Source organism: Linepithema humile, chromosome 2 (assembly GCF_040581485.1).
Source record: "Linepithema humile isolate Giens D197 chromosome 2, Lhum_UNIL_v1.0, whole genome shotgun sequence".
Classification (NCBI taxonomy): Eukaryota; Metazoa; Arthropoda; class Insecta; order Hymenoptera; family Formicidae; genus Linepithema; species Linepithema humile.
The window spans coordinates 33,320,043-33,330,934 of record NC_090129.1 but is presented as its reverse complement, the minus strand read 5'-3'; the positions used below and the strand labels follow the sequence as shown (position 1 = coordinate 33,330,934).

At 38.6% G+C, this 10,892-nt stretch overlaps 1 protein-coding gene and 1 long non-coding RNA gene across 3 annotated transcripts; both read left to right on the top strand.

Annotated features, from left to right (window-relative positions):
- The first annotated feature begins 150 nt into the window (after nucleotides 1-150).
- Nucleotides 151-1,812, top strand: LOC105674800 (uncharacterized). Its single transcript, XR_001101183.2, has 4 exons — nucleotides 151-275; nucleotides 664-882; nucleotides 957-1,393; nucleotides 1,492-1,812. It is a non-coding gene; the product is annotated as an uncharacterized lncRNA (long non-coding RNA).
- Nucleotides 1,813-3,423: 1,611 nt separating this feature from the next.
- Nucleotides 3,424-10,889, top strand: LOC105674878 (zinc finger matrin-type protein CG9776-like). Of its 2 annotated transcripts, none has more exons than XM_067349689.1 (9): nucleotides 3,424-3,626; nucleotides 4,046-4,355; nucleotides 4,487-4,615; nucleotides 5,144-5,309; nucleotides 5,443-5,621; nucleotides 5,695-6,072; nucleotides 6,458-6,563; nucleotides 7,672-7,790; nucleotides 8,027-10,889. In XM_067349689.1, exons 2-9 carry the CDS (start codon nucleotides 4,059-4,061, stop codon nucleotides 10,259-10,261), a joined length of 3,609 nt encoding a protein of 1,202 aa, XP_067205790.1. In that variant the 5' UTR covers nucleotides 3,424-3,626; nucleotides 4,046-4,058; the 3' UTR covers nucleotides 10,262-10,889. The 2 variants fall into 2 exon arrangements, with proteins under 2 accessions (XP_067205790.1, XP_012226932.2); XM_012371509.2 differs by having other exon boundaries at nucleotides 5,440-5,621.
- Nucleotides 10,890-10,892: the final 3 nt, after the last annotated feature.

Sequence of the window (10,892 nt, the reverse complement as noted above, 5' to 3'; positions counted from 1 at the left end):
ATTTTTTTATTGATTTTTTAGAAAATAATAATTTTTAAAATAAACGGGTACCATATAGTATACTCTTTTACTAGACTGAAACACTTTACTGCGTTCGCCGCGTCGCGCATGCGCGAAAAACCGGGCCAATCTGGCTACACTGGCTGCATAGTTTAATAGCGTTTGAAATGTGTTTCTGTAGCTCAGCAGTCGAGAATCTGTAGGCATCTGATTTCTTGCTTTTATTTAGTGTGATCTTTAAGTTGTAGGTTTTTATCGAGAAATTATAATTAAAAGTAAGTATAAATAATTTATTAGCATATTTATAGAAATAGATACGTTGCATCCAAGTAATAAGACAAAATTTACGAGTCTTATTTATAATTTAACGAGTTTATATACTTATAAAAGTAACATTTTGTATTTATACGATATAGCTGTAAATATAGAACAATTAAAAAATCATGTATCCATTCTGCAGTATATATATATCTTTTGATATATACTTTATTGAAAAGAAATGTGTTTTATTAAATTATAATATAATATCTTGTTATAGGTAAGATCTTGAAGTTTGAGCATATCAATAAATTTGTCACTATCAAGTTGTATAGTTGTATAGTTTCAATATTATTTTATTATAATTTGATTACATTAAATGCATGTTGCATAATGTTCTTACAGATGTGTGATGATACTGTTTCTGTTGCTTTACGTATCCATTAGTGGAAAGTGAAATTGACAAAGAATGTTAGATGTGTTTAAATGTAATATCTGGAGAGCCACAAGTTTGCATATGCAATACTGACAAGGCATTTACATACAATTATGTTTTTTCTCCCAATAGGAAGGAAGATTTTTATAATATAGCGATTAAACGATTGTTAGACAATACGCTTCAAGGTAAATATTTTGAATTTTATGATATTTAAAATATACTGTATTTTTATTTACATTAAAAATACATTTTTTATCAGGTTATAATGTCACAATATTGGCATATGGTCAGACGAGAAGTAAGAAGACTTATTCTACGGGTACCAATTATATGGAAATAGGAGAACAGGGTATTATACCAAGACTCATAAATGATATATTTGACATAATTAAATCTAAGGAAGACTGGAGCTTCAAAGTTGCAGTCTTATTTATGGAGTTGTATCAAGAACAGCTGTATGCCTTTTATCTGACAAACAAAGAAACCAGTTTATCGTAGATATTAGAGAAGATGGAAAAAATATAAAAATTGTCGGTGTAACTGAGAAAGAAGTTACAAAAATGCCCAAGATACATTAGAATGTTTGACGCAAGGTTCCATGGGTCGAGCAACTGGTGCGACTGCAATGAATGCACATAGCAGTCGCAGTCATGCAATATTCACAATTTGTATACGGCAGCAAAAAACAGATGATCCGTGAGTAATTCAATTTGTATTTTCCGTTGTTTTACTATTTTATCCTGTATTGCCAAATCTGAGAATAAAAATACAATTTATTTTTTTTTTTTATATAGAAATACAGCAACAGTGGCAAAGTTCCATTTAGTTGATTTAGCAGGGTCGGAACGTGGCAAGAAGATGCTAAATCAAAAACACTGACAATATTCTATATTTCAATTTTAACACACAAGAGTACTGAAACACTTACTCGGCTACAGTTTTTTCTAAGAGTTGTATGTTGGCCGAATTTTTCTCCATTAATCTCCTGTTTATTTTTACGCTCATGGAGTCGATGCAAACGTTATCTATAATTTATAAACACATTTTGTACTCATATTACACATTTTTTGTACTCATATTACGAGCTACCGAGTTCCAATAAAAAGGCAATTTTAGTTTTTGTACCAATATTATGGGCGCACCACAGTGTTTTCGGACGAGACAAAAGATGAAGTGACATAAGATTAGGAAAAATACGAGTAAAAATCTTTCTTTAATTATACATGAAAATTATATATCAATGAATGTAGTTGTACATTTATTTTTATTAATATCGCATTCAGTTTTAAATATTGTACATAATAATGAAAATAAAATAAAATAAAATTTTTTAACTACTTTTAGTCATGAAAACACTATATATATATATATGGTATATCTTTAATTTTCATTATTATTTTTATCACAATATATCTTTTGTTTTATAATTTATCTTATCAATTGATCGATGTGACTACGTGCGTTATCAATATCAAATGATATGACCACGTGCATTATCAATAGTCTGCGACTTTGAAAATAAGACAAAAATTTGTTATCATTTTCTCTTTTTTCCTCTTATAATTTTTAATTGTTTTTTTTATTGTTCCGAATAAAACTATATATTTTAAAAGCACACTTGCAAAGAAGTTGTTACTTATAACAATGTATAAATAATTTTTAAACTAGAAAGCATTTGGAAAGCACTAAAATATTGTTTAATTGTCACGTTCATGTAATAAAACTTCCACTATATTAATAAATTAAAAGTATGTCAATCATTGTGATTGTTACTGTTGTGTTTTTCTTGTAATATAAACTTATTTCATATATCGGGGCGTTAAAAGCAGAGAGAAGACTGAGAATGGACATACCCGCATTTTACGTGGACGTAGCACGGAAGAGATCCAAAAGATCGTGGACATTACCTACGAGATTCGTGAACATTAGCTACGTAGTTCAATGTGCACGTTTCGTGCACATAGAGGCGCTAGCGGACAGAAACACGTAAAATGCGGGCATGTCCACTCTCATAGCGTTTTCGAGTAAACGGGGTTTGAACAACCCAAGATTGGTTAATGACGTCATTGCAACCTCTCCACCAATGAAAGACTTGCATTTATAGTAAAATAGTGATTGATCAACCCTAGATCGTTCAAACCCCGTTTATTCGAAAACGCTATCAGTCTTCTCTCTGGGTGTTTACGATAATTCAAGTTCGAGTTAGTTTCACTAGGACCGAAAAATGAGATATACATAACCATCTAGAACCTTTATGATTTATGACAACTCGACGCTGTCTTGTATTGCTTGAGTTAAATTCATTGAATTTGTTGAGTTTAATAAATATAATTATATACATATATATATAATTATATCTATTAAAGAGGTATACCAATATACATACCAACATTATTTGTTTCTTTCATAGACTGATTTGCAGTTGACATTTTTTTATTACAATAAAATTTGCTCTATAAACTCAACAAATTCAATTAATTTAACTCAAGCAATACAAGACAGCGTCGAGTTGTCATAAATCATAAAGGTTCTAGATGGTTATGTCTATCTCATTTTTCGGTCCTAGTGAAACTAACTCGAACTTGAATTATCGTAAACACCCTCTGGTATATCCAATAAAATCTAGTAAATAAATTTATTTGATGTTAGTAACATCGGATGAAAAACTATCGACCTAGGGATTAATCGAATCTAAAAACATCGATAGAATTATCGATGTTTCTATACATCGGTTAAATATTGCCCATCCCTATTATCACGTATCCACGGCATCCACACGTATCGGTTAACTGCTTCTGTTACTTGATCTGGATCCGCGAGGTTGGGGCATGTGGAACATCATCGTTGTTATTTAACAACAATTAACGTGTCAGTTTTAACGAGTTGCACCATTCAACTTAACGGAAGCATCGACAATTCTTTAGTTGAGGTAAGGTGTATAATTAGTATTTTCAATGATGCCGACTTATCTCGTCGGGCGGATAGCAATGGCTGCAATGCGACGCCCGAAATTGTCGCGTGTTTCAGCATTTAACATCTGTGTCGTGTGAAACGATGGAAATCAAAGTGATGAGAATAAGGCGTTGAGAATCTTGTTTAAAGTGCATCTTATCAATTCTGGTTTTACTTTTTCCACCGAACCCTTCTATTGACATGGGATAAATATCAAAATAAATAATAAATCTATGTTTAATATCTTGTACAGACTTTGAAGGAAGCGAACAATTGATTCTAATTTTATTCAAAATTGATCTTGCAAATTGTACAGTTATCTAATCACATTTTGAATTCCATTTTTATTGTTATATTATAAATATAAATAATTTGTAATAAATTTATATTACACAGGAATAAACAAATAATGGAATCGGAATCTAGGCGCAAGGGCCCCAGGAGCCCTAGCGCTGATTCTGATGATTCCTCACATGCCAGAAGGAGAAGGAAGTATGATCGATCGCCATCTCCAAGACGAAATAGATATCGCAGGTCTCGGTCGAGAGATAGAAGATCTCGCTCAAGTTCCAGAGACAGAAGACGAAAAGAGTCCAGCAGATCGCAAGATTGGAAGCAACAACCTCAGTCATCTCAGTCTCAAAGCTCTGTATCCAATCCAAACAATTCTGCTGGTTATGTTTCAGCAGTACATAATCAATATCAGGTATAAATAGTATTTTATAGATTCACGAACAGAAATATAACATAAAAGTGCCTCTTGTTAATTTATTTATATTCATTGATTTTATTGTACGTTCTATACATATATATATTATTTTATATTTTTATGTACAGGCACCTCCACCTAATACAAGTCAACCACCACCACCTATCTCAGCCTACAATCAGGGATATAACAACTATGGTTACAACTATGGCCCTGGTTATGACTACAGTTATCAACAACCAGCTGGTTACCGAAGTGTAAGTTGTACTTTTTAGAAAAAGCTTAATGCACTCTTCAGAAGAATGCTCTCTTTTTTTTAGAAAAAGATTAATGTAGTTAGTCTTATTTAGAGAACAATTATCTCTTTGGTGTCCAAACAATGTGTATTTCTGATATCCAAGAGCGCACATATTTTTGAGCTCTTAAAACTATGCATAAATTTGCAAAGCAGTTTAAAAATAGTTGACACAGTTTGGAAATGGTTCATACAGTTCGAAAGTCCTGTTACGCTATCGATTATGATTTATATTCGATGGTATTTTTGTTCTCTTGAAAACGTTGCAATTATATTTCTCCGATCGCAATTGTGAATCGATGAGTAAGTATAACATCCGCGTTATTTATTTTACCTGATACCAACAATGGAAACCCGTAATATTGACCAGATCTTCAAGACTTCCATGTATTAGCCAAAGTCCTCATTTGAATACCATCCGATAAAGGTAAGGGTTGACGAAAGTGTTGTTGAACGAGTCGAGATTGATTGGATGTATTTATTCTGTTAGGATTACCCACCACCTAACTGGCAAGGAAATCAAGTGTCATACAACAATCAGCAAGCACCACCGCCACCATCATTGACACCGCAGCAAGATTCATCAAGACCAATCGACAGTGGTTCTTCCGGCTTAGTGACATCTTTAACAAGACCTGAGGATGTCAAAAAAGAAGGTACATAACTCTCATGTTTGTAGTGCACTCAAATTTATTTTACAATGTACTAATCTCTTACGTATTGGACAATTAAAAATTTCTTTGAAGAAACTTTTTTAACTTGAAACTCTTTAATTGGAACACCTAGCAGCAATCGCAGCTGAAGTAAAACAACAGAAAGCGACATTGGCTAAACAGCGAGAGGAATATGTTAAGAAATCTGCCACGCTGCAACGTGAATTGGAAATTCTGCGTCAACAGTGTGACGAGATAGGCAAGGACGGTGGACGCGAGAATACTCGAATTATAAAGGAAAATCAGAAATTGCAGGTAAATAACCGCACATAACCTTGTCGGCACCTTTTTTGCGACCAACATTTATTTTAATTGAACGCATTTGCAGATCGAAATACAAAACAAAATGAAGTCTATCCACAACGTCATCGATATGCTCACCGGCATCATCGGTGACAAAGTTACTGTGGATGACCTGAAGAGCAAGTTTAAGCTAGAAGTGAATAAACGCTCTAGAAGCCCAAAGGAAGACTTTCCGAAGGGGAAGTCTCCTTCGCCCAATAGATCTTCGGCTTCCGATTCAGATAAGGAATCCAAAGCAGAGAAAGATATTAGGGAGAGAAGATCGTCGGAGGACAAGCCAATGTACAATTTCGTGCACTACGACCCTGAAATGCATTGGTGTAAAGTCTGCGATATCTTTCCTAAGACAGCAAAGGAATATTTAAATCATCTCCATAGCAATGAGCACAAAGAGGCTTGCTTAGTAAGTAAAATTTTCTAACAATACGTTTGTCGTAAGGCAGACAGAGACGATTCTGAGAGAATTGAACGGTAGAAAAGAAAGAAAAAAAAAATAGATTTAAAGATTCTCGTATTAGGTAGAAGAAAAAAAAAATATATACATATGTTGCTTTGTGCGAATAAAAGAACAAATGATTTTAATTCAGGCTATGTATTTATAGTTCAAACTATATTTGTAACTGGATGATATATTACAGTAATGATCGACAAGTAGGTACTTGGTACATAGAGTGTAATCTCCCGCAATGTACCACACACGAATATTTATTAAAAAGACAAAGAGTAACGAGTTTCTCGCGCCCGATGTCAAGCCCGTTTCCTACTAACATTTTATTCTATACGCATAGGAACGCAAGATTGTTGATATGCCATGGCATGAGCGAAATAGCGAAGGAACAGAGAAAGAAGTGCCCTATTATCCAGGACTGCCGACAAAAAGAATTCCTATCAAAGGTAAGGTTGATTACAGTGGGCAATTACTAATAGAATATAATTCCGTAGCTTGTGCACAGATAACTGTGGTGTTCGGTATGTATTGAAGAAATCAACAATCATGAAATTGCTCGAAAATTTGTCTATCCCAAATGAGATCCGGAATATTTGTGACACTGACGCACTGCTATGAAAACCGATGATTTTAATTGTACGATTGGAAACGTATGACAAAATTGTTGCATAAGTCCACGATAGTTTTTTTTTTCTTCTTTTTTTTTTTCTTTGGATAACAAATTTTCCAGCAATGTTGCAAACACCACAGCGATGCATTGGATTTTAACTGGATGCAAGAAGCGCACTTTCCGAGCCGAACTTTCAGGCAATGTCACTTTGTCGTGATCATGTGTCTAATTTTATTTTCCGCAACTGCGTTTTACACAATTTAGGGTGTTCAACTGTCTTCAGGAGTAAATCTGTCAAGATTTTATTGTGGAGTGTATTACTTGGCAGAGAATATAACGACGCATAAGATAATGTATATAAAGTACTTTGTGTTGTTGCTTAGAACTGAGATGTATATACACATACGTGTAAGTTTGGTGAAGTTATTCGAAGAAAGTTACCGCTATATGATTTATATGAAAAATGTGTATTATTCTTTCAATATTATTATTAATTTAATTTAAACATCAAATTGTACTAGCTGTTTGTGAAATGTACTGCAAGTGTGGATTGTGACTCGATAATTGTCACGTTGCAAAGAAATTGTCCATTCGCTTTGAGAACGATTGAGGATGAACAGTTGCAGTATGTTCGTATGAGAATACAATGTATATCTATCTAGCTGTATATATTATATGCATTATTATATGTATCATGTAAATTACACTTCTGCGAAAAATAAAACTGATTCTTCCTTCCCCTTCTGCTCTTCTAGATCATCGTGGGACTATGCATGGAAATTTAATATAATCGGGCCATTTATCGAACATCTTTTAATATATTATTTTTGTTTTCAGTGACATGAATGTGTCGTGGCAGAATATAAGGTCATTCTTTATCAACTTACAATGCTTACCCGCTTCGAAGCTAAAATAATGCTAACGGCAGAAATCTTTGATTATAGGACTGCAATTCTTCAGCGCAGCGACGGCTTGGTATTGCAAACTATGCGACTCTTGGATAGGGGATCTCCATTGTGCTAGTTTACATCTGAAATCGAAACGCCACTCGGAAAACTTTTCTGTAAGTGAGACAAATGATAATCGAGAGAGAGAGAGAGCAGTAACATTAGATTTGTACAAAATGTATTTCACTCGCGGAATATAATTGAAAAAATTGCAATTAGAAATTATTCTTGAAATAATTTTACTGATTGAGATGTTATCAGTAATAGAATCAAATAAAAAGAAATCAATATTTTTGAGTATTAATCTCATATTTTTCACGCAAATAATTCAGCGAAATAATGTGTTGTTTAGCGCTTTGTCGAACAAAATCCACATTGGGAAACTGATTGGATGGCGGATCGAGAAAAGGCGTTCTCCGAGGATAAGCACAAGCAGATACAATTGGAACTGCAGAAGCAGAAGGACGACGATCCGCCGGCGAAGTCGAAGAAGTCGAAGAAGAACAAGAAAAAGTCGAAGAAGGCGAAGAAGCGCCGGAATAGGAGCAGCGCCAGCGACACGTCCACTGAATCAGAGAACTCTGATACAGAATCTGACCAGGATACCACCAAGAGCATACGCGTGGCGATGCGAAACAAGATGAAGGCGTCAACGCAGGCGATTCTAAACGAGGAGATAGATTATCAGCGTATAAAGCTGAAAGGGCACAATTGGTCGAAGGCGCCGCAAGTGAACCAATCGCCGCAGCCGTCGGAGCAACATCCGTCGGAGGCGGACGACAGGCAGCTTCTAAACTCGATCAGAGACAAGCTGAAGGCTAAGCAGGAGGAGGACATGAAGAGCCGCAAGAATTCGGACAAGATGGAAGATGAGGAGGAGGAGGAGTTGCAGCAGGATCCTTATTCGAAGAAGTCGGAGGATTTGGAGGCTTGGGGCCCGAAAGAGCCGCCCAAGCCGTTCTGGATAAAGAAGGAGGAGGAGAAGCAGTCGCAACCGATCATGACGAACAAGCCGATCGAGCTGCCGAAACCGGAGGAGATGCCGAAGCCGCACATGGGATTCTGGACGAAGCAGCAAGTGAATATGACGGTGAAACCGCCCGAAAGTAAATCGATCGAGAAGGAGGATGAGAGGGATCGCGACCGGGATCGCTACAAGGACGATCGCGACCGCAAGTACAGCAGGTACGAGAGGAGGAGTCGGCGGGATCGAGATCGGGACAGGGACAGGGATCGCGATCGCGATCGCGATCGCGACTACTACGACGATCGTCGAAAGAGGGACAGAGACAGGGACAGCAATGATTCTCCGAGGCGCGACAGAAGCTGGCGCGACAGTAGCCCGAAGAGAGGCTACGACAAGTACGGCAAGGACCGGCGGGGAGGCGGCGACAACGACAACAACTCGTCGAACGACGAGTCCAAGTTCGAGAAGAAGTCGAGCGACTCGAAGTCGAAGAAGGGCGCTGCTCTGGCCAAGAAGTCGGCGCCGCAGGTTGCCGCTAAAGGCAAGCTGCCGTTTATCGGCAGATTACCGCTGTTCAAGAAGAAGGCCGAGGAGCCGAAGCTGCCGGAGAAGGACATCGCGCCGTTGCCCTATCAACAGAGCAAGTTCGAGGACACGCCGAAAGTGCCGAACGAGATTATTAATCCGCCGGGCGTCGTGCACATCACGAAGCTGGCGACTCCGTTGAATCTGAGTAACAACACGACCTTGCAGACGAGCAAGACGAGCAATCAGCCTATGAAGATCCTCGTGGCGCCACCGCCGCCCGTGCTAAACGAGAGCAAGCCGACGCCGCAGGTGGTCGACATGGAGATAGATGATCAATCCGAGGAGACGGTCATAGAGGAGCAACCGATAGTGGAGCAAAAGCAGCAGCAGACGTCGGGCGTGTCGAAGCTGCCGTTACCGCCGCATCCGCCGCCGCCGTTGAACAGACCGCCGCCCAGCTTCACGCCGGGCCCGCAGCAACAGCAGCAAGCGGCGGCGGCGATACCGAGTAGACCACCGCCGGTGCAGAGCACGCCGCCGGCGCCGCAGTTCACGCCGAATCGTCCGCCGCCGCCGTTCATGTCGACACCGCCGCCGTTCGTTCAGGCGCCGCCGAGATTCCCGCCGCGTCAACCTGTGCCGCCCGCCGCCTTCATGACGCAGCCGCCGCCGATGCCGGGCGCGACGGGCTACGTGCAGAATCATCAGAATCCGCCGCCGCCGCCGCTCCCGTCGACAATGGTGGACGCCGGTGTCGTCGCGCCGCCGCATTCGGACGTGGCCGATATACCGGAGCCTTCGGAGAAACGCTCGGCCGACCCGAGTATTCCACTGCCGGATGATCTGCAGGAGGCCCTCAATATAATCTTCCCCAAGGAAGAAACGGCGGAGGCCAAGCAGCAGCACCAGAGCCACCACGAACCCAACGTCATGTATTCGTCGATGTACAGTATGCTAGGCTGCGTTGGCTACGGTCCCGAATACATGGATCAACCGCCGCCGGAAATTATGCAGGAAGCTGAAGCGGACACTCAACCGGGGCCCGATGATCTTCGTATGTTGGGCATCGACGAAGGGGATACGATACTGTAAATCAACGTTCTCGCAACGTTTTCCAACATCAGTGATGAAAGAATTGATCTGTAGGTCGCGTATCGATACGTATCGATGAGAATTGTTGCTGAATCGATACGCTTGTCATTCATCCCGACGTGTAACAAGTTATATTTCGTCAATAATTATCCGCTGTTTTAAGAATCAGATGTGATAAAAAAAAAAAAAAAAAAAAAAAAAAGGACGCACACTATGATAGACGAGCTTGAAGTATTGTGAGAATAAAAGATGCACACGTTCTGTAAAGATTACTTAATAATATACAATAGAATTGTCCGTTAGATTGTAATATTCGTTATCTCGTTAACACCCCCGATTGTGTATCTTTCGTTTCTGTCGTATGTTTCTGCGGAGCTTTATTTTGGAATTCATGACGTACTGTCGCGCAATTAATGTCGATGTTAAAAAAATAAGCGGTATCAGTGAAAATTAATTTACGATCGATGTTCCAAGTTTCATCTGTATATTAACAAAGATTACAAGAGGAAAACAAAACACTCTTTGATAAAATCTGCAAATAATTTTCGCAATTGGCGTTTGACGTTATCAACGCGCAAATATCGTGAGAAAAGATATGTATAATATCAATAAAGAAACATAGAATATACCA